Source organism: Anas platyrhynchos, chromosome 2 (assembly GCF_047663525.1).
Source record: "Anas platyrhynchos isolate ZD024472 breed Pekin duck chromosome 2, IASCAAS_PekinDuck_T2T, whole genome shotgun sequence".
Lineage (NCBI taxonomy): Eukaryota > Metazoa > Chordata > Aves > Anseriformes > Anatidae > Anas > Anas platyrhynchos.
The window spans coordinates 125382615-125407318 of record NC_092588.1 but is presented as its reverse complement, the minus strand read 5'-3'; the positions used below and the strand labels follow the sequence as shown (position 1 = coordinate 125407318).

General features: G+C 40.6%; 1 protein-coding gene across 1 annotated transcript; it reads right to left on the bottom strand.

The window, feature by feature from the left end:
* Positions 1 to 388: 388 nt before the first annotated feature.
* On the bottom strand, positions 389 to 24533 carry SPMIP4 (sperm microtubule inner protein 4). The gene is made up of 10 exons (XM_027450963.3): positions 24346 to 24533; positions 20307 to 20454; positions 15715 to 15891; positions 13762 to 13833; positions 8628 to 8657; positions 6796 to 6980; positions 4552 to 4640; positions 3613 to 3787; positions 3290 to 3381; positions 389 to 1118 (listed from the first exon to the last, which is right to left on the bottom strand). The coding sequence occupies exons 2-10, from the start codon at positions 20435 to 20437 to the stop codon at positions 441 to 443; spliced, it is 1629 nt and encodes a 542-aa protein (XP_027306764.3). The 5' UTR covers positions 20438 to 20454; positions 24346 to 24533; the 3' UTR covers positions 389 to 440.
* Between the last annotated feature and the right edge of the window lie 171 nt (positions 24534 to 24704).

Genomic DNA, 24704 nt, shown 5'->3' with positions numbered 1-24704 from the left:
ACTTATTCTTTGCATCCCTTTTGCAAAACCAGCTGGTAGTTCATGAGGTGGCTTTCCAATAATTTTACTATTGCACTGTTCTTATTTTTGAAAGGCTTTGCAAACAGGACTTCAGATGTTTAAAAATGATGTGTTTGGTGATTTTGTTGTTGTTGTCATTCATGTGTCCCCCTCTCAGCTTCTTGTACACCCCGGCCTCCTCATTGGCACAGCAGCATGAGAAGCAGAAAAATCCTTTACTCCTGTGCAAGCACTGCACAGCAACAATTAAAACATTGATGTGTTATCAACAATATTTTCATCACACATGCAAAACACAGCACCACGTGAGCTACTATGAAGACAACAAATTATCTCAGCCATAACCGGTACACAAGAATAGACATGCTATGTTGAAGTACTTTTAATTTGTTAGTATTTTAAAAAGACCAGGGAATGTGTCAGTTATGGAAATAAAAAGCATTGAATCCGTAGAATTTGTGTCTCCTTCCCTCAGTGATGTTATCTCTGAGATCTTTTGTCTCTCCATTGATAGAATCATGAAAACGTTTTTGTGCTGCTGTCTTAGAGAAGGAATCCTGCAGCTCCAGCAGTGCTGTTGGGCGCTGAAGAACCTCAAAGCCAGGGATCCATTCAGGCAGTGCTGTCTCTGTTTGCCTCTCTGGTCTCCATGCAGGCTGACTTGCTTCTTGGTACCAGAGGTTGTGCAATTCAATTCTTCTTTCCTCGCTGTTTACATCCTGTGGTAAGACTGGTTTATTTAGGCTGACTGGGTTTTCCCATACTGTATGTTGGTCCAAAAGTTTGGGCTTGGTATCTTCACAGGAAAGGCAATGTGCAGATTTTGGAAGGGATTCAAGTTCAGACATTCCTGAAAAGTGCCTCTTGTACAATGCTTCTGTTTGCCACGTGTCAGTGATTTTCTGAAATTCGTTTATTGGCAGCCCTGTATCCAGATAATGATCTTTCTGGTAACACAGGCAAGGCGGTTGGGCCTGCTCCTGGCAGGAGCCCTGTTCTTGCAGAATAGATTCATGGGGACGTCGGCCTTGAAGTAAACGTGCAGTGCGCCCTTCAAGAGGTCTCACTTGTGAGAGACTAGACAGAAACGTTTCTTTCTAATGGAGGAAGGAACAGAATTAACACTCTAATTAGCAGGGATTGGGGCAACCATTTTCTGGCACTAGTGAAATTTACTCAGTTACGGGTCTATCTTTACTGCCCCACATTGTGGAAAGTGAGGGAAGCATTATTCCTAGGAACTTGGAGTACTGTGCCAGGTGTGAGAACTTTGTCACTCTTGGCCAATACTTTGCTCTGACAGTATGCAAAACAGGCTGGGAAAGGGAATCAGTCCAGACAGTCATTCAGTCATTACTGCCCTGCCATACGGAGAGATTAGAGCTGGTCTGTATGCTTTGGAAAAGACAAAATATTCTGCTCCATCCCTATGTACAAGATGCAAATGGATATAATTAGATTGTGCTTTTTTTTTTTTTTCTTTTTCTTTTTCTTTCTGCAAGCATCTGTTTTCCAATTTGTGGTCTCCTAAACAATGTGATAGTATAAACAGTGACTATAATGGGCCTGGCTAAGAGCAAAGTCAGCACCCTGAACTTTAGAAGATCCAACTTCCAGCTGTTCAAAGAATTAGTGGACGAGATCCCACGGGACACAGTCTTCAGGCTTCTGATTCTTCACAGGCTTCAGATACCAGTGCAGAGACAAAGCTACATTGTATAGGGACTGTTCATACAAAGTATGTTTGAGTCCTGTACCCAAAGAGTGGGCTTCAGCAATTACTGTGCTGAACAATCTGAATTTTTGATATTTAATGTATGTATCTTTTAAGTGGGATAATGATGCTCAGATAAATCAGCATGGCCTCTACTGATCACACTTGGGAAGCCAGAGGGCAATAAAACTGCTCTGTTTTGAATTAATGTAAGCTGCTAGTTTGGATTTTCATTTCCAGAGACAAGCTGCTGAAGGTGTTCTTTGAAGTTTTCATTGTCACAAAGCAAAACGTTTGTTTCTTTATCATGCTGGAGAAAAAGCCAGACAACTTTTCCAATTCAGTTAATACCATTTCAAAAAGGATTTAATTTATTTGAATTAAAAAAAAAAAATTAGTAATAATAAAAAGCACAACAATTTGGGGACTTTTTATCCAGGGCAATTTTTTTGACTATAAACAAAGAAAATGACAGCATCTTACTTTGGCTGCGCTGCTTTTCATATATTTGTGCAATCACATATGAAGGCATTAGAGACAAAGAAGTTTGAACCTGCAAGCACTGTAAAGCCAGCAGTGCTGTGAAAAGGTGAGCAGGAATCTGTTTTACATGCAAAATTGCTTAACTGGTAACAATCAATTATAACTGTGTATGTACTCAGCATGACAATGTGCAGGTGTCACTGAAAGGGCTTAAGCCATTACAGGTAATGATGCATTAGCAAAAAGCAAAACAAGTTGATTTGCTATTCCTACCTACAATGTTATGCCTTGTTTGCATGGGTAGCATTTAATAAAATAGTAGTTTTTGACTTTCTAAGAGGCCACATTAAATATCAAAATTTTTGAAGACAATGAACATGGAGTTTCCATTATCTATGTTCATGCCTATATTCTTAAAAGTAAATATTTGCAATGAAACAGAATTTGGCAAAGTTACTGATGCATCCTAAGGAAAAAAAAAGCAAACCGCTCACATAAATGGAGAAGGATGAATCACAGGAACTCTGCCAAACTTAAACTGGTATAGTTAGTAAGGACATAGGAGTCTGCAATGATACTAGGCCACTTATCAAATAAAGCAACGTGCAGTAAAGACAATAAGCTGATGTGGAGCTGTGCTGATTAACACCAGCTAAACACCTAGCCAGTATGTTTCAGTCTCTGCAGTACTGCACGGTTCATAAGAGCTGCCAACTCATTTTATGGAGAATATTACTTCTACTTTCCAAGGCAAAAGGTCCTTTGAATTGCTGTCATGAGTTGGTGGCAGCTTTAAATGATAAGATAAAAAAATATTCAGATGATCACTGTAACCTACCCCCAGCACCTCATACCCTGAACAAATCACTAATCCATTACATAAGTTCTGTCAAGCAGCTCTGTCAGGAGTCATTTAGTATACTGAACTTTACCCTTTCTCTTAGAATGATTCTTGCCTTGCATTTAAGTATTATTAAAGGGAAGGCTTAATTCTTTTAGTTGAATCTGGAAATATTCTTGTCAATGTTACTGTGGTGAAAGCATCAGATTTTTAGTAAAGGCAGTACTTACAAGTTCCACGTCTGTACCTAGTTCTCCAGTTAGTCTGCCAACTGCTTTCATGTAATAGTCATCCAGTATAAGGGGATTCATGGGGCCTCTTCCTTAATGGAGACATATTTTATTATCACATATTTTTATTAGTTAGGAAAATGAAAATTAGTGCTCAGCCCCCCTGAAAAATCTCAGATAATTTACAGATTTTGAGACCTTTGTTACTAAATGACTTTTTTATTTTATTTTTATTTTATTTTTTTTTAGAGAGAATTAAAGGGTGACATCTTGTGGTCTTTCATTGCTATTCCAAGTAAAAGAAAAGAAAAACAATTGCTTACCTGTGAAGTTCCGACTGTATGTTGTGATCCCCTGAGCCCTTTCAGTGTTTCGTAGCATGTTGGTTGTTCTTGGAGAGAGGTTATGTTCTAGCTCTTTAAAAGTGGAATTAGGGGCCACCATTTTTGGTGGATTAGGGTAGTATATTTGACCCTTTTCTTCAGCAAATTTAGGAAGCTGAAGGATAAGAAGAAACAGGTAAGGCATAAACCAAATAAATAAAATAACAATGTTTTAAAGGTTTAAAATATCCCTTCCATAGTATGCTAAATTAGCGTATTAGAAAATGCTAATAAAAATCTTCAGTACAGTATTTCTACTCAAATAGGAAGATTTAACAGGCACATAATTCAGTTGAATTCGTTTCAAAGAACTTGGAATCAACTTAGGCATGGTAGCCACACCAAGGCAGAACATTACATGCTATATAAAGTTTCTTTTGCAGTCACAATAACAGCCTGAAAATGGACTGCCACTTTGATTTTCCCCTGCCACATCCATAAGATTGTGTGTCTCCAAAGGCTGTATCTTTCTTTGATTACCACTGTCTTTTGCTACATTCTTCACGGCTTTTATCTGTCATCAAACTTCAGGCTATATCCCCCTAGGAAGAGAACAGCTGTTTAACAACAGTTTAGACTGAAGAACAGTAGAAACCCAATCATTCATGACCGGTTTCACTCTTCTGTTTCATGGATCAGCCTCGTCTCCATCATTACAGCTGTGGAAAGCAAGGTTAGAGTCAGTGACCATTCACAATCTGCTTCCTTCAGAACATGGAAATAGAGACACCAGCCTGTCAGTATGTTGGCAGGACTTGTGGAGAGGTAAGAAGGAGCAAAAATCTATTGCTGCTCAAATCCATTTATTTCTAGGGCTGGAGAGTGTAATCTGGGTTTCTTTAGCAACACCTCCCCCCATATGCAGTATGAATTACCTACTTGGAAGTATGTGTGTTGTCCTGGCCAGTGCAAAGCTTTCTTCAGGGAGTCAGGGGGAATGCTGACAACCTCATGCCTGTATGGATTACCTGAAGGGGATATATTTAACATGTTCTAATGTAACACCATTGATCAGAATGACAGATGTATCTGCATATCAAGCTGTAGACGTATTATGCTCAGTTTATAGACAGCTGTGCTGGTGGAAGAGGTTCTTTCTGGAGCTGCTGCTGCTGTCTTTTCTACCTTGGGAGACTTACCTCATGGATCTGCAGACAGAACTCATCTTCACTCTGTAGTACAAAATCAGCAGAGCTAAATCAGATCAGATTAACTATTTAGGCAGCCTACGTTAACCCTCCTGCCTTGCTAGAAGTCTTCACATGAGCATCTGCACCACCAGATAGTTATCTCAGGCAGAGGGGATGGAGGCAAGTTGCTGAAGGCTGGATCTTATACCCCTGCTAGAGCTGACTGACATGCCCGTGACCAATTATAGGAGCTCTGGATTAATTCACACACCAGCGGATTCTTACTGCATTTTCTGTGCATGATTTTTACAAACAACAGCAGCAAACAGTAAGATCAATAAAATTTCATGAATTGTTGAAGCTGGTTTTGTACTCATAATGTCACCTTCAGCAGAATAACAGAATTCTTCTAGACGTCTGATAAAAATGAAACTGCAGCGTATGCTTGCAAGAGCTTTGTTTCCCACCCTGGTTCTGTAATTGACTACATAATAATTACTCTGAGTTTTGTAGAAGCAAGATGTCGAAAGGGAAAAATAAATAAATAAATAAATAAAACTTGAACATAACCTTGCTGTGAAAAATTTTAAACACAACTTTCCAGTGGTAAAAGTCACCCACATGTGATCTGTGTCATCTGTTCTTAACCAGAGGTTTCTCCTTCAGTCAGTGAGGAGTGGTGCATCCTGATCAAATGAAGTGAAGTTGTTTTTGGAGTGCCAGCAGTAGCTGCCCCCTTATCTTGTAATTCTGAACCTGCTAAGCTTTGCTGGAAATAGAGCTTGGCCTCCAATGATCCTTCTGTTGTGCAAAAATAGGCTTTGTAGTCGCAATAAACCCACCTCCACACATGTGATTAGTGTTTCTTACATTGAAAAATGATCACTGAAAAGTGACTAAAAATGACTGCTCCTGGCATTATATGTTCTGTGGAGAGATACTTCGTTTGGATAGACAAATACCCTGCAAAAAAATGGCTCACATATCCAATTATATACATAATTGTACAGTAGTGGCAGTGGCTGGGAATGGCAGCTCATTAGTGCAAATTAACCTACTACTTAACATTATCAGCTTTTACAGTACTGAAGAGCTTCTTAGACATGCCAGTGTACGCTTCTTCTGTTCCACAGTTTTGCCAAACCCCTTCTGAGGAGCAGTGCCATGGCACTGAGAGGTGCTGGCTTTCTGCTGTCCCAAATTCCCCGAGCCTCTGTGGCCTACAGCTGCTAAAGACTGCTCATCAGTTCATGCAGGTGATCAGCAGAGCCATCCAGAATGAAGTACCTGTCAGAATCCCAATGCAGCAGACTGACCCCAAGGAAAAGCACAATTTTTCATCTGATGCGTTATGTAAGTCACTCCCAGGACAAAATTCTGCAGGGGTTAAAAACTAACATGTCACAATGGCTTACATGGTGTTCTGTAAAAAATCAGTTACTATGTGATTCTAGACCTTGTTCCACCATCTGCAAGGTGATAAAATATTTTAAATCATTCAGCACTTCTTTCAGGGGTAACTTTTTGTCCTCAGCAAAGGTGTGGCAGACATGGCGTTTGCCCAGAATTTGTTAGTTTTTGATCCCTCTTAAAGCATTTTTTTCCTTTCCCCACCACTCCCTCAGACTGTGAAGAATCATTTGCCTGCCAGAAGGTATCAGATACACTGAATGATACATATTTATGGAGAATACCATTTAAGAGCTTTAAGAACACTGTTGACTTCTGAAGCTACAAGGTCTTTGTATGAGACAGACATTAATTCATCACTCTCAGTGCTGAGGTATCTCCCTTGGAGAATGCAACCATCAGCATGAAGAGCTCCAATTTAAGCCAAGATGCGTAGCTTGGTCACTAATATTCTCAGATCCTAGCTGCATGGAGCTTCATTAGAAAGGAGTCACAAGACTTAAGCAGAATTTCTAAATAATATTCAAGAATAAACGATAAATCATCAGAGAATAGATGATAAATCCTCAGAGAGCAGTCTTACCTTTGGTCTTCCTTAGAACAACCACATCATAAGGCTTGCTAGGGATATTGGGGTGGAAAGGCTGATGATTGCTTGCATCGATCCCAGTATCTCGATCCTCAGGTGATCTGAAGTTTGGGAACATGGCATACCTAGAGATGTGTGTCTGGTAGGGATGAGAGATGGGAAACGGCAGGCACAGCGGTCTTGGATTGGTTTCAGTTGACAGGAGGATGAACAGAAAGAAAGAAAAAATCCTTATTTCATTTTTCTTTATTTCACATTTCATGGAGCTTTAGCATTAAATATAACACTTCGCAAGAACTGGGAGAGAAGTAAGAAGCAGAAAGATGGTATCTTTTTTCATTAATCCTCTTTTTCTTGTACCCTACAACGAATTCACAATGATCATTCCCTTTCCTGCTCCTATATTGTCTGCTTACATGAAAGAGAATCATTAGATTTACATTTACAAGTTGTAGAGCTGCATACCCAGGCCACTGACACTTCCCAGTCAAAGGTGCAGTGGCTATGCCTCTCAGACATGTCCAACAGTGATGTGGGTCTGTTGGTTATAGCAATTTCTCCCTTAAAGACAGACCCAGTCAAACTGGAGAAAGGATGCCTCTGTCATACCCCAAATGCAAGTAAAAATGTTTGCTTCTATCATTATAGTCTTCCTGTTAGCTACAATTACTATGAATAAGTCTTTCAGAGCAACACAATTATTGTGACTCTATCACAAACCATATTGGATATCATCATATTCAGGGATTTACTCTGCCCTTGATGGAATGCAGGGCAGGATTGCGCTTCAGAGAGAGGTGCCCACTCCAGAAATCATAAATAACTGAAGAATTGATGAGAAATCTTTCCAGGGGAAATTTATTTCCTGTAGACTCCAAAAATGACAGAGGTGAAAGGGGGAAGTAAAGCAAGATTGTCATGAGGAACAGTGTGAAAAGAGATGGTGGTGATGGTGGTGGGAATAACGAGTGAAGAAACCCCATCACAACAGAAGCAGTCTCATCTGCCATTTGGACTAGGACTAGGACTATTGGGCTATTTGTGTATAAGAAGGTATTTATTTGTGAGAGGAAGAAGGATAAAGCTAAACTGGAGAGTTTTATGGGGTACTGAGAACCAGGACTTCACAGAGAGTTCTGGGGTTGCTGTAGCTATCCTTTTCAGCTTACAATTTTCCATAACAGCCTAATTAAACAAATAAAATCCCAAAATAACAGAAATTTTCTGAGGCAAATGAAAGGCTTCTGAGGAAAATGAGAGGTTTAAATGAAGTTTATTCCAGTAAGAGTAATCCACCCCTTTTGGATTCTTCTAAATTCTACCACAACTGCATGTAGCAGATTACTGAGAGCAAATGCCTTTCCCGAGTTGCTGCTGAAAGCAAAGTCTTGACCTTATGTAGGAGCCAAGTTCATCCATTCCTGAGCCTTTCCATCATGAGGTAATAAGTTTTTTTTTACCAAGCTGAGCTCTTCCTAGGCTTCCCTCCCACAAATCTGCTTTATACATACATTAGATTTGCATACTTTCATTCACGTTGGGTAAAGAGGCCATGAACAACACAGCCAAGGAAACCCAATTAGCCCATAGGCAAGTCAGCAAGATCAGTATTTGTTAGGAGAGTGGGTGTGCTGGACAAACACTGCTAACTTGCTAGACCTATCATTATATGCTTCATTTGAGAGAGAGCTTTTTGCCTAGTAGCTTTTTGCTGCTGCTTACTGCCAAGGAACTTACACTGTGCAATTATGGCTATAAGAGAAAGGTCTTGTCTTTTTATTTCATTAAGGAAGTGATAAGGTACAATAAAGGTGAAATGTACTTACTTAGCCAAACTGCTTGGTGGCTTATGAAGCCTGTATTAGGGAAGAAAAAGAGCGAGTTACTTGAAATGGTTCACTTTCATTTGCACCTCTCACACTTTATCTGAATCAGTGCAATCAATATACATTAGGGACAAATCAATGTGTAAGCAGTGCAGACAATATTCTTACTGGAATCACTCAATCCACGAGAAATGTTTGGTGTTGCTAGGTGCCAAAGGCTGAAACAGTGCCTGGAACAAGTGGTATGTAGAATGTCTTCTTAAAAGGAGTGAGGGAAAAAATCTAGCCTCTTACACTTCTGTGTAATAAACTCTATATTAATTAACAACTGCATGTGCTATTAGTAAAAATAAATCAGTAATGCAAAACAGAAAATGTATCCTATTCATACTTGCAGGGAAAGTACTTATTAATTCCATGATAATAAATTATTTATATTTTGCAATGGAGACTTATTTTATGCTTCAAATGAATTTTTAAAAAGCAATCAAAAGAAATCACTAAATTTAAAGGGCAAGAATTTCATCACTGAGGCTAGCTAAGAGTCTCTTGGTGATTGTTCTAAGACAGAAAAATGTCTAAGATTAAGAAAAAAAATTACTTTGCTTAATGGTTCTGTGTGGCATAACGAAGGAAAAAAAAAAAAAGACAATTTTATTACTGATCTTATCATCTAGTAAAAAACCTAAGTGTATCACCTGGAGCTCTGAAATCCTCATGTTTTCCATGAGGAATCCTAAATTACCTGGTCTTGCCTGAAAAGGTCTTTATATGGGTAGGAGAAGTTGTCTGATGATAATCTTAAGCTTTATTTTTTGTATGGTGTTCGTGTTTCTTGATTCTACAGGCCATATACCAAAATCTTCATATTGCCAAAACCCTTCATATTTCCCAGTGAGGAGAGAGATGTCCAGGAATCATTCCTAAGCAGGAGGCAATGATAACTTCAGAGCTCCCGCTGTGCCATTTGAGGACAGAGCTGTGTGAGACGTTAATGTGCTCCATGAAGACTGCTTTATTTCAGCCTTAGTAGTTCCTTGGGGGACTCTTCCTCCCACAGCTCGAGACTACCCAGTCACTTGGTTAATGACATAGCCGTGGCGTGGGAGCTGCACCCAAACTCTGTTCAAGTCACCCATGTCTCAAGAGCTACAATTTGGCTCCTCCATCATTAATTTGGTCTCCATAAAAATAGATACTGCACAAAGAGAAAATATGCTCCCTTGCCTAAAGAAGTCCAGTACAATCCTACGCTGATTTCTTTCCACACTGAAATGGTTCTTTTGAAGAAAAACTTTCATGTGCCAGATAATTTTGTTCATGTACTGTTCCGATACACTAAGCAGTATTCATGCATTTCATTGTGAAGTCTGTGTGATCACCATGAAGTGCTACATCTCCCAAATTACCATGCCAACATAACTCATGCCTCAACTGAGCTAAGCAAAAGATCTGCTTTCCTTTTAGTGTGTGATGCTAACAGCATTTAAACATTACATGTTGGATTTTGACAACCATTTGTATACTGTTATAATCATCTGGGACTCTGATTCAAACTTTGTCTTGAAAAATGAAAGCTTTTACAGAAATAGCCACACTTACAGAAAAACAATCTTTAGATGCTTTTTCCATAGATACTTCTAATTGGTTTTCCATTTCTACAGTTAGAACAGAAATTGCTCAGAGACATGGAGGAAAATTCTCAGTGTTTATTCTCCCTTCACATTATGCTACAGTGTGCATTGTTAAATTCTTCATTGCATTCATTGGACATATTCCTGATACAAATATGCAAGTATAAGGAGAATAAGCCTCCTTTGTGCTGTATCATGGCAGAACTGTTTAAATACCTTTGTAGATCACTTCTCATTATAACACAAGGCAGCAATAAAGTAAGGGTAACTATGCATTTTCATGACTGCTGTGATTCAGAGAAGCTTTGTGAGCTCAGGTTGTAACAGCCAGCAAAGCTTTACATTTTCAAAGGTATCCAGTTATTTAGAGTGTCCCTTAGATTTTTAAAACTCAAACTGCGTTATTGGTCCTGAAGCCACTTAGAATGGATGGCACTATAGAAAGGTCTAGCTCCAACAGGAGAGGAAGAAAGCAGTAGTAATTTTTCCAGACTTGGGTCTGAGAGGCTTTCAGTGAACTTCTGGTAGACTGGAGTCTGCCAGTGTTACACAAGACACAGCTGCTCAGTAATCATTATCTCCCCCTTTGTGTTCAGTCCACAAAGAATACGGAGTCCGTCACTTCTTGAAAAGAAGTCAGGCTCGAGCTGGAGAGACTTATGGTGCCAGTTTAGAAAGCTCCAGAATAGGTCCAGGGAGTGGTCCCGTAGGACACTGTCCCATTTCCCTAGCAATGAGAGCACTTTGGGCACCTTGAGCTGCAGGTCAGGGAACAACCAGGGCTCAGGGAGCCGGGGCAAAAGCAGAGGAATGGAAGTGATATGTGGCATGATATACGTGATTTACAGATTAAAACCCATGCGGAGAAAACCCAATGGAGAAAAACCATTCTGTAGTGCTACTGAATGCACCCAAAACTTTGTTGGTGTGACTTGTCTTTGGAAGGAAAGTGTAAATGCACTGGCCTGGTGCAGTGTGTGTGTGTTGCTAAGGTTCTAGCAATGGCTCAAGGATGTTTTTCAAGGCCTTTCAGGATTTTTATGGTCTTGTTTGATGTGAACGTGAGGACTCATAACAGCTTTAGATGGAAGTAGGCAGCTACTTTTCTCCAGTACATTTGACAGAGAGGGCACATGTAGCCCACTTGCGAAAGTACATCTGGGCAAACCAAGTGATTCATTCTAATGCAGGACTGCACAAGGATATGTAGGGTGCATATTTAAGGCAAAAGCATAGTTGTCTCATGAAGGTGTACAGAGTTACTGCAAATGTCTGGTAATTCATTTCCCGCAAAAGACAGTAATGGCTCAGAGGAGCCCTCACAGGCTATAAGGTAAATAAACTGAGTATTAACAGCTCCCAAGTAGACCTGCAGAGCAGCACTCAGTGGGCATTTTTCAGGAAAGGTTCCGTGTGGCTGTCACCGCTTAATAGTCTCTGACAGCAGGAAGAATATTTTCTCTGAAAGACCTTGAACTATGAACATGACAGATGTATTTGGTGTATGTTTCACTTTTCATTTTAAAGGATACACTCTTTCCTTCAATTCAAAGGTCTCTAAAAGACAGAGAAAATATAACCTTAAAGAAAAGAAAAAGTTTAAACCAGAACAAAACATAAACCATAATATATTTTAGAGACCCAGCATGTTTCAGATGAAGATGTGAGTGCAAAATAATGGAGAAAGTACATCAGTGTGCTAATGATCAAACATTCAGTGTCCAAGGTTGTGTACTTCTGAGTATGTGTTGGGGGCAGAGTCTAACCTATGCTTATATAAAACCTCCTTGTTTCTTATATAGCCAGCGCAAGGCCATATAGTTACAGCAGTTCCTGGTTACTTCCTCTTACTGAATCAAATCCCCAGAAATGTCCCATGTCCTTGCCTGAGTATGTGGATATTCCATTCTGGTAGGCAACTGGCATAAGGAAAACTCTTGCTGTGAAGTGAACAGGTCTCAGAGCATCCTTTACCAAGATGCATTTCAGGTTGAGCAGCCTAGGAATTACTGAAAACACTCCTACCCTATGCGAAGAACAGTTTTAAATTTTACTCCACAATCTGCCTGAGCTTCTGCTGTTTCATGGATACAAATAGACATGTCATGTAACAGGACAATTATTTGACTAGTAAGTCACAGTAGGCCAAATTGTTTTCTGGTATTCCACTGCATTTGATGGAGTCTTCCTGGGGATGGATTATGAACTAAAAAGAATCAACCAGTTTTGCTATGCAACATAAAAGAAGCAAACATTCATGTAAGTGGTCAGTGTTAAAGGAAGAGTGAGCCTGTTTCTGCATCTGTTGTACATCTCAAACTTGAGGTTTATGCACAATTTCAAAAGGGCATGGGCCAGTTCTTGTCATTAAGTGCTTGGGAGATATGCAGGAAGAAACTTGCAAGGAAACTTGCTACTTCCTTGTAGCTTGTAATCAAATTATGCAAAAGCAGCACAGCCAATAGCTCTACCGTGCATGGCTGGTGAAAGGCCATATGCTATCCCAGTATGAAGGAGTCTTGGCCTGTGCACTCTTGGAGGTAAACAAATTCATCTCTTTTTGCTGGCTTACTGTAATGAGGTAGTAAAAAGAAAAGCCTGCAAAGAGCAGTGGACTACAAAGAGCAGGGTGGGAGGTTTCCTTGTGTAGCTTCTGTGGCTTGTTTACAATTAGCTCTCCTGCTTTTCTGGAGTGTGTTGAGTCTACACAAAATGGGGAGCAGGTACCTCACATGCAGGGGGGCTAAATGGAGACTGGTGGGGGTCAAACAATACCCCTCACAGCCCTATAAAGATAATTGAAAAAATAATCACAGAAATGTTCTCAGGTTTCTAATGTGCTGTAGCTATTAACGCTGACATGAGAGGTGTAGCTTCGTTCATTTCCTGCATTTGAAGAATTTACATTTAAACTTTAAATTACTTTAAATTAATTGCAGTAGTTTGAGCAATGTTAAATGTTTTGCTGGTGCCACCAAGTGGCAAAACGTTGGATTGCAGAAGTGCAGCCCCATCCAAATTCACTCAATCTTTCTCTTAAGCAGTAGCAGTGAGGAAAACAATCCTTGCCAACCCTCCTCCTTAAATGCATCTCTCTATATATATACACGAGAAAAATGGACTGAAATACACACGGTGTCATGGTTACTGCAGTTACTTCAATTTAATCTAGATTCTAACTAGCAGAAAGGACCTTATTTTTGAGTATTACAAGTTGATAAATATGGAAAATCTGTAAAACAGTTTCAGAGACCCTTGTTGAAGAGATACCAAACTGAAGGGGCACAATGCCATATTCTGAATTTCCTTTCTAGCTGCGTTTGCTGTTGTTTGTTATTTATTAGCCTATCCCTTTTTACAGAACACGTTCCTTCATATTTCACATATCATATGTGCACTTCATATCACGTATGCATAGTATCACCAGAGTGGAATGAATTTTCAGTTTGCTGATAAATTCACTAAATTCACAATCTGGGTAGCACACAGGTTAAACTTACAGATCGTCATTCATACGCACATCACTTTTTTTCAGCAGGGTGACATCATAGTACTGCTCAATGGGAAGGTCTCTGTGCAAAGAGAAAATGCAAATGTAGAACACTTATGCTTTATATGCTCATATACTTATATTCTCATAAAAATTCAAATCGATGTGTATGTTTTTGTCTTGATTTCTCAGGTAATTCTTAATATCCAACTCATAGGTGCTACCCATGTGGAAATCTGTTCACAGTATCAACATCTAAATTATGCAGGGCTGGATTTTGAGAGGTGTCAAGCACCTGTGCCTGAATCTGAAGTTTCTGAGTATGCTGAGTACTTCCATCTGTGAAAGCTTGGCCCTTATAGCTCCAAACCATGCACACCTAACATTCAATAGGAGCTGTGGGAACTGTTTTCACTGTAAGTGGCATCAACCCTATTATATTCTGAACTCATAGAGGAAGAACCAAAGATATGCTGTGTGCCTGTCTCACAGAGAAACAGAGTTGCAGCTGCAAGAGTGTAGATTTGTGTATTGTCTTGAGGAACTGTACTCCCTTGTATCTAGAGAGTTTGTTTTACAGGTCTAGAAAGGATTATTTAGGTTACAAGCAGGCTTAAAATTCTAAGGGCCAATGAGCCAAACTTTTAGTTGTCCTTTTCAAAGAGGTTACCAAGTAAGGCTGAGGGGCTGACTCAAGCAAGGGCCAGCTGGTTATGTTAGATCTCTCGGCAGAGACCGTGGATTAGGGTCAGAGCTGGGATTTATTTTTTAACTGACAAGCTGATGAACTGAATTTGAGGCTGGGCCTCATAGGGTGTCTGTTGACATTTTTCCCTGATAACTGCAATAGTAATTCAGCTTATCTGGGCAAACAGAGACATCTGGTCTAAGGTTAAGGTTGAGGTCAGGAAAAGAGAAAGGAGGAGCTAAACTCAAGTGCAATTTGGGACTAGAGATGCTCGTGTATGCGTGTATAGGCAGAAAGCACTGGGGTAGGGTTTGACCTGGCAGGGAAGAGTGGGGAATATGACTTGGTGTGCAAGATGCCATATGTACTGACTGTGTATCAACCCTAAGCTGGTGGGCACTCCACATGCCAGGTAAAATCAAAGCTTCAGGCCTCCAATGGGCCCATGGCCAATGAGAACTGCTATTGTCTCCAGTGAAACTTCTCTCTGCAAGGTTCATGTTTGGTGTTCAGACCTGAAGTCAAGAACAGGGCCTGGACAGAGCAAGGCTGATGGAGGCAGACAGGCCTGGAACTCAGCTGGGCTTGGGCGGTGGCTATCTAGTGGGTGCAGAGCTAGGAATGGTGAGAGACACACTGCTGAGCTGGGCCTGACTGGATCATGTGTGGCTGAGTGGCAGTTTCCTGAAAAAAGTAGCAGCAAAAGAGCATCCAGAAAGCTGACATGACAGTGGAGCTGTTAGAGAGGAAACCGTGTGTGCTAAGAGGCCAAGAAAAGGAGCCCTGGCTCAGAAAGCACACCCCAGATCTGTTCCCCTCATCTGTTGTCTGATGAAGACAGATCTTGGCTTTTACAACAGCTTTCTAAAAAAGCTGTGTGCCTACTTTTCATTTTTTATGCCTATGGGATTTGTGGATGCCGAGCATTCGTGTAAATTAGGCCAGTAGTGACATTTTAAAGGCCAGGAAGGGTGTTTGGGACAACAGCCAACAGTAAATCATTACCAAATGATGGGCAAAAAATAAATGAAGTATGGAGATTTGGAATTTTAAGTGTTTCAACAAAATGCTCTGTGGAGATTTGTGGGTACCAATATGTTCACACATTAATATTTCAGGCATTGTAAAAAGGGTAGAAGCTTAAATTGCTCCATTTCTAGAATGCAGATATTTGCATGTCTCAGGCTAAATTGCTGTCTAACCCAATACGTGTCTACTGCTATTCTTGCTAAAATTCCTTCACTTAAACATTTTGATTGTATTTGTCTAACTTACCTTGGACAAGGGTCAACAGCACTACCAAAATGGTAATGTCCTCTAACAACTGTGCATGGAGACTTGGCCTTTGCCCTCTGGTCTTCTGGCAATACAGGTAGTGCAGTTCCCCCATGCACACTTTGTATTCCTCCAGGAAGCTTGCAGCAGTGAAGGGATTCCCTGAACTTTTTATATCTGAAAGAAAGAATTCCCCAAAACACCCTTTAACAGCAGCAAAGGTGATGGTTGCTTGAAGTCTTTTAAACAGTGAAAATTTGGCTTAATTTTCTTGGCTCTGAGTTACTCAGCCTTATTCTGGATAATGCTATTTTGGTGAACTGGCACTAGGAGAAGTAGAACAGTGACTGTCAATTCTTTAATGAAGGTTGAATCAAGTCTATTATGTTTTGATCAGTGAGAGAAGAAAGAAGCTTTTACATGCAGCATGTGCATCTCACAATATAAATCTTAGCAGCCTGCACACAAATACCTGCATTGTTCCTTCAGTAAATACTACTGAGTGGCATATGGATGGTGAACATATACAATGTCACAGGTGGGTGAACATATAGAGTGTCACAGGTGGAAGCTTTAGCATCTAATTTCCACTGATTTCATGAATTTGTTACCCGTGCCTTCGAAAACCTTCTCTAGACCAGTCTCTAGAGAGGGGTGAGAAATGTTACTTTTTAGCCCTGAAGTGGTCAAGCAGTTGGACTCCGGTTTTTGTAGGTCCCTTCCAACAGATCTAAACCTATTCTATTCTATTCATGTAAAGTTAGTAGCTCTAATTCACACTGAATTCTAGCTGTATCAGGTACTTCACATGTAGTGAAATGAATTTGCTAGTGGAAAAGTACATGCATTACAGTTTCATATATCTGTGTCATTTGAAATCAAGGAGTTGAACATGTTTAGGTGCATGATCACCTCACATGTTTTTGGTTAAAAGAGTTTTAAAGAGCAGCACCAAACTCACAGAAAATTTGAAGTTTCATTTTCCTTTGGACTGCAGCAGTTTCCCTGCCAGGGGTACAGATAGGCTCTTTTATTAAAGAGATAAGAGTAAAAATAAGTGTTATAAATTTGACTTAGTTGTGCAGAATTTTCTGAAAACACTGTGAAGGAGCTAATGAACTGCTGTGATACGTGATAGGCATGGCCACCCTCAGGATCTTTTATTCATGTGCCGTATTCATTCCTATGAAACCAGAGAGCATGATGTTTATGTTACTGGGTTGGGAACTAGCAGCCAGATCTGTCTGTTGTCAGTGTTTCCATCATGCATAACCCTGATTCTTGTATGTAGCTAGGCTTCATCTGTGCTACCTCCTTTTGCTGATACTAGGTATTTCTTTACTGATAAGTGAAGCATCTGGACATGGTTGCAGACCAGTAGGAGAGCATTTGTTGAATGTGGTGCAGCCACTGCTCCGCTATCACAGCACTGGACTTGGTGAACCACACATATCCTAGCTTGCTCCCAGCTAGCTTGGACTTCTCTGCCATGAGAGATGATGATGTATGAGATACGGACACAGTGCTGCTGTATGATGGTTTGTTCTCTGTGGTTGCTTGGCAGTACAGTGCCATACTGTCATTTAGTTTCTTCTTCAGGCATCAGGACCTCTCTGCTGCCACCTGATGCTGTTCCTTTATCCATTCTACCATGATGCAAGGGGTAATACATTTGTATTGTAAGGTGAACTAAAACAAAAATTTGTACATTTGTACTTCTTCATTTGTATTGTAGGATGAACAAAAATAAAAATCTGATGTTCTGAGGTTTATCAGAAGGCTTAAGTTTCTGAAGGAACACAAGCATCTGTTTTTTAAATTCTTTCTAAATCCTCATTTTCTCTTTATTAATGTAGGTAGATGCCATATCATTTGCATGGATATGGTATTTGTATTCATTAAGTGGACTCACGCTGGAAACATTAATAAATCATTCCTGTTTGCTATCTCCAGGTTACTAGGTAGCATAACAACCACTCTCCCTTAGGCAGTAAGGAAAAACACTGCACACACAGATTTCTGGGGCTGATCACCCATTCAGTCCAAATAGGACTCTATTAAGCTTTTAAGCTTAAAATGTTTCCAAGTCTCATTCTCACAAAAAAAAAAAAAAAAAAAAAAAAGCTGATATTGATCGAGTGATATTAAAGATGACTGCTTCTGTCCAGAGAACATCAAATGAGGTCTCAGGTGGACAGAGTTTTAAAGAGTATATTGTGAACTTCAGAGTCTCAGCAATATAGTCAATGTCTTATTAAGATTTTCCATTTCTGAATTCCATGACTCTAGATTTATTCTGAATGCTGAAAGCTGACTCCTAAATTTTTATCTTTCTTGTTCTGACCAAAAAAAACCAAACAAACAAACAAAAAAAAAAAAAACACAAGAGGAAAAGGAAAAGAATAAAGTGTCTTAGACTGTGAGCTTGTGAAGGACTCCAGTAACTGCTTTGATCAGCATGTGAGGCCAGTGCTTCTGAGAGTGTGTTGCTGACAGCTTCCAGAAGGTCTGTGGAAAGTGTGTTTGTACAGGGAGAGGTTTAGGGCCTGATCCTATATGAGTTCACATGGGATGCATTCACACTGGCATTTTCATTTGGATCAGGAATACACTTTTGACATTAATTTTCCAATGGTCTGTATTCTGCAGTGCCTTGGCTTGGAGTATGTGAACTAGGTTCCTTCTGGATGCAGTTAACTGCAAGACATGCTCCAGAAATGCAGTGGGAGTGTATTACAACATTTAGTCCCTGGAATCACACTAGAGGTAATCTGAAGTAGAAAGAACACAAAATGCATTTTGTTCTGGACCTCAGGCCTCCAACACCAACTCTGTGACTCTACAGGTCTTCTGTACTCCACTGTACTTGCCAGCATAGCTGTAGTCACTGAGTAACGTATTGATTTGGGATTCAGTGCATTGGAGGGAGGGGGAGAGTGGAAAAAGAACCTTGTTTTATTTATTGTTGTCCAACTAACATACAAATAACTACATACATTGTCTTAGTATATCAACCTGAATCTGATTGTCTAATCACAGTGAAAAATCCTTGGGATACCTTTAATGTACATATATAAACTTATAGGGCTTTACAAATACATGTATGTACCTCTGGTTATGCTGAGGGCTGTTTATCAGTGCAAATCTTTGTGACAAATATTCTAATCCAAGATGATAATATAATAAAATTCATGGATACAGTATTTTTAGTAGCTGACAGCAACTGTATTCTATTTATTTATGTGCTTATCACTATGTGACTAGAAAAAAATGCACTGTTTAAAAATGCGTATGACATTCTAAGACATGCAGGCACCTTTTCAGATATAGATTGGTGAGTTCACTGGAGCGGGATTTACTTTAGCAGAAAAGTGTAGCTCACTCTCTGTGTTACCATACAGGTTTTCCTGTTCAGAAAGAAATAACCTGTCTGTGCTTGTTACTTGTTTGTTGTATTGCTACTAAAATAGTAGCAATATGAAAGATGTTTACTAATGTGTTAGGATCCTAAGGATGCAGACAATTCTGAGCTTATATTTTCCTTTTGTTTGGTATCCTATATAGCCAATGTGAATCTTTCCTGTACATTCACTGAAACTGGACCTAACATTCAGCAGACTTTCAAGTCGGACAATAGTTAAAACAGTTCAGATGGAAATTCACCCAGACTCCTGTAATACAAGACCTAAAACAACAAAAGCTGACTCAGGGAAGATACATAAGTGGGAGGCCTCAAGATAGTTTGACAGGCATGATAATTCAATATCACAATACTCTGTCTGGAATTCAGATGTTTGATATGTGATGTTACAAATAACAGAAGTTAGCAGTAGAAGTAAAACAGAAGGCTGTAGGTAAGATGAAAAATCAGAATTGAGCTTTCTAGCAACAGAGATAAAATCTCATGTCAAAGAACACTGATGGACTTACGTCTAACTCTTGAATGTTGTATATATAAAAAATAGAAATTTAGATTAAAAAAAAAGTAATAATTTTGGCAGGAACAACTAGAGGTTCAGATTTCCAGAACTTTAAAAGTTGCAGGAATTCTGCCATATACTGACCCCTAGCTAACACTTTGACTGGTCCTGTAAAACACAATAATGCATTGATTCTTGAAACTTTCTTATTGCACGTTAATAACTACCAAAGCAAAAAGCAGGCTTCCTGTCATTAAATTTTAATTTTAAAGTTTTATCTCAGAAATTCTAGGCCAACTTGCAATCTAGAAAAAAAGGTTTGAAACAGGAGTAGATCAAAGTGTAATGTGATAAATGTTGGTGATCAGTTTGTGAAATATGTACATTTTTTCTGAGTTAGTAATGCAATATACATATTGTCTTTATTCTTTATGAAAATTATTTCAAGAGATTTTTGAGCCTTACAGCATAATATATTTCATCAGTCCTCTTTTCACTTGTAATCAACTTATTTCCCAGGGAACTGACAGACTATTGCACAAGGTTATAATGAAAAGAAAAAATATATCATGCCATAAAAACATAACATTTAGAAAAATGCTTTCTGGTGACAGTAATTAGATATCAAATACTTTTAATGAAATAATTTTTCTTTGTGAGCTCCGTTCTTACCTGTCTTGTGAGACAGTTAGACGTGAAGGAATTTGAAGTGGAGTAAGTATCTCATTGGACTCAAAGGTTCTCGATAGGCTTTCAGTTCCTTTAATTTCCCTGTGGTAGCGGGGCTGGTCATGCATCATCATGTTTTGTATTTGAGGGTCTAGGAGAAAGTAGAGGGATAAAATACCAAATCAGCAAAAGGTTTTTCAGTGCATCTGGATCCCAAATAAGAAACACAGATGAGTTCTGCCTAATTCTGGCAAGTGTAGACTGGAAACAATGGTTGTTTTTACTATAGCTACTGGTCTTTTGTACCAGGTTACAGAATAAAACAAAACCAAGAGACAGATTAAAGAGGTATTATACTGTTGTTTTGTGTTACCGATGAGTAGGATTTAGAAAAAAACCTTACAAATAATGACTTGAAAAAGTTTGGACTTGCACTCAGAAAGTCTCATTTGTGATCATTTGGATATTTTCCAGTCCCACTCTAAAGGGTGATACTGCTTCACAGAGATTTTTTTTTCCTAGTTTCCTTGATTTTTGTCTTTCTAGCTCTGTGCTGAGGAGTGCTCTAGTCTTCCTTTCACTTGTATTTCAACACTGGTGGCTCTGATTAGCTCTTTGTGAGGAAAGGTGCTATACCAGGTCAGCACAAATATCCTGCCAGGTTCAGTGTTCTGCCATCTATAACCCCATGCAGGTGTTTGTATCTGAACAAGTTGCCTCTATTCTGAGTTGCTCAGGTGTGCAAGAGAAAAGCACTGGGACTTGCCCTTTCCACTTGTTGAAACTCTGGTTCACAGCACTGGGAGTCTTCTGTCAAAAAACACCAGGAACTTCTTAAATAAATTATATGTGAAGATGCACTACTGTTTCCTCTTCCTCTAACAGGAATGCTCTAGCAGAGCATTCCCCTGCATCTATTTCCTACTTTTTATGGCAGAATCCTAGGTTTTCCAGAAATATACCCAGTAGGGTAATAACTTTTAGTAAAATTTTATGGGTACGAAGGGAAGCACTGCCTTCACTCTGCTCTCCACAAGCAGTGACAAAGCTCCTTTTGACTCATGACCAATGGCTCATCACGTGGAGAAGGCTGAGAGGCCTTTGTTCTACCTCCATATATTTTGACTTGTACCTTCAATCAACTTGCTCTGCATTTTATAGTCTGCTAGCATATGTAGCTTAGTCAGCTTAGCTTAGTCTGCTTGGATATGTAGCTTACAATGGCAACAGGAGTCTGAGGAGAGACTCACGGAGAAAGGAGCAACATAAATTCATCTCACTGGTACATGTTTGTGATCCTGACTTTGGCCAAGTTTTGACAAGTGGGATATTTTCATTAAGCTCTCTTCAGGAATATGCCAGTGAAATGCAAAAGATTTGACTTCCCCTTACTAAAACAGGAAACAAATTTGAAAATATTTGAAACATTGTTCTTCTAGGATGCCTGGGCATTTGGGCCAGATGTGTCGTAAGAAAAAAAGCCGCTATAGTATGTTCAAGTGAAAAAATTAAAATTAATTCTGTCATGCTGGCAGTTTCTAGAGCATTGGGTGGTCTGCTATGGAATCTCATGCTGATTATTCAGGTTCAAGAACTACTGTCTTGCAAAGAAAAAAATATTCAGATTTGTTGATTCACAATCTTCATGTGCACAAAAAAATAGAAGCCAAACTTTCCTTCCAGCACAACTGCTGTAGTTCTGTAAGTCCTGAGTCCACAGTTTTCAGAGCCTACCTGAATTTCCTCTCTATCCAGCTTTACTAACCTTTCTGGGAAGTATGTTCCTGGCTTACAGAATTTCAGGTGAGGCATATGACTTGTAGCTCTTATGTCCCTGCCTGTTGTATACATAGGGAACTGCCACAATTCTCAGCTTCTTTCTCTGTGTAGTGGGTTTACGTGGCAAGGTTTTGGTAGCAGAGGGCCATAGGGGTGGTTTCTGTGAGAAGGATCTAGAAGCTGCCTCATGTTTGGGAAGGGCCCCACTGCTGATCAGAGCCGAGCCAATAAGCAATGCTGTTTTGCTCCTCTGTGAGAGCATATTTAAGACAGGGAAAAAAGAGCTGCACCACACAGCAGCTGGGAGAGTGAGAGGAGTGAGGAATGGCCTTGCAGGCACCAAGGTCAGTGAAGAAGGAGGGGGAGAGGTGCTCCAGGCGCCGGAGCAGAAGTCCCCTGCGGCCTGTGGTGAGGACCATGGTGAAGCAGGATGTCCCCCTGCAGCCCATGGAGTACCACAGTGGAGCAGGGTTCCACGCTGCAGCCTGTGGAGGAGACCACGGTGGAGCAAGTGGCCCTGCACCGATGGAGGCTGCCGCCTGTGGAAGACCCCTGCCGGAGCAGATTCCGGGCCGGACCTGTAGCCCATGGAGAGGAGCCCATGCAGGAGCAGGTGACCTGGCAGGAGTTGCTGCCCGTGGGGGAGCCAGGTTGGAGCAGTTTTCTCCTGAGGGATGGACCCCGTGGTAGGGACCCATATCTGGAGCAGTTCTGGAAGAGCTGCTGCCTGTGGGAAGCCCACGCCGGATCAGTTCATCAAGGACTGTATCCCATGGGTGGGACCCCACAGCGCAGGGGATGAGAATGACCGAGAAGGAGCGGCAGAGAAGTGCTGTAGCCTGACCATAACCCCCATTCCCCCGTTCCCCTGCGCTGCTCAGGGGGGGAGGAGGTGGAAGAGGGTGGATGGGGGGGGGAAGGTGCTTTTGTTTTTTTTCCTTTGTTTCTCACTTCTCTAGCTTGTTAGTAATACGCAATAAATCTTACTATCTCCCTATGCTGAGTCTGTTTTGCCCGTTACAATAATTACTGCGTGATCTTCTCATCCTTCTCTCAAATTTGGAGCCCTTTTCATCGTATTTTCTCCCCGTTCCTCTTTGGAGAGGGGAAGTGAGAGAGCGGCTGTGGTGGAGCTTGGCTGCCCACTCGAGTGGAACCACGACACTGGAGCTCCATGACAGTAGCTGTCTGCTGAGGCAGGGATCTGTGCCCCAGTTTTACTTCATCAGTCTCCTGGCATTTCAACTGTTGTCTGTAGAACCAGATTCTGATCTCATTGCATTCAGCTGCAAAATGTACTTACACCCACCTGCAGTTTGATCCGTTATATCAACACCAGCCACACTGAGAAGCCCCAGTCAATAATAAAGCCCTCATCAATAGGGTTCTGCATCTATACACCTCATGTCCTTGCAGCGACACTTGTCCAATGACACCACCTAAATCCCAAAGCCTGCCTTCAGCTCCAGAAACATAGTTCATTGCACATAGAGCATTTCCATGTGGCTGGGTTGGGAATCAGAATTTCACAGCCCTTGACAGCTACTGTGAGCAGCAGGATGCAGGCCAATGACTGAGGTATCCCTATGCCTGGAAACACTTCTCTCTAGACACAGTCCAATGTCTGCAGAAGACCCCCATGCTCTGTCCAGTTTTGTTCCCTGGGAAACTGGCTCAACTCTTCTGCAGTAGAAACCTCATTTTTTATAGCTCAGTGAGGCCATTCAGGCTAGAGAGCTGGCAATAGGTAGGGGAGAGTAACTCTAGGAGAGAGATGATGGAATAATAAGCCAGATGGAGCCAGTTAGTGGCAGGACCAAAATCTCAAGTCCTTCCTGATCTAGGGGAAATTACTCACATAGGTTAGCTCCAAAGGAAATCACTAGTTTCCAGGATGATGTCTTTCCAAAGCAGGAAACACAATCCTTCATATTTCAGCCCCAGAGCTTTCAGAAATCCGTGGTTAAGACAATAAATTATCTCACTGTGAGCCTTTTGGTTAGGAAAAACTTCCAATGGGGGAAGGCAGGAATATACAGAAAAACTATAATGTCCTGAGGAATCCTGCATATATAAAATTTAATTTCTGAATGTAATGAACTTTTAAATGCAGTGTTTACCAAATGCCAGACAGATTTTATTCCAAAACAGGGGACAATATCTGGGGATTAGCCCCTCTATTCCCAAGCTTTACTGCCTGCCTGTCTTCTGCAGAACAGGTTAGTCAGAAACAATATAGAGCAAAATGACAAACTGAGCCTACCTTCTTGTTCAGTGCAGCACACTGTGAGCGTGTGTAGGCTGGGGTTCTGGTACTATTTGACATCACAGTGAGAGAGTGCTAGGGATCTTCCAGGGTGATACACAGAATGAGGCAGCTGGTGATGTTAGCAAGGGGTTACCTACAGCATGAAGGAGGAGGATGTTACAGCATGCTTGGGGACATGGGTCTGAGACTCAAGTAGCTGATGGTTTGCTTCACCTGTTGTGGTTTAACCCAGTGGGCAGTTGAGCACCACCCAGTTGCTCAATCACTCTCCCCAGGTGGGATGGGGGAGAAAATCAGAAAGGTAACAGTGCAGGACCTCATGGCTTGAGATAAAGACAGTTTACTAGGTAAAG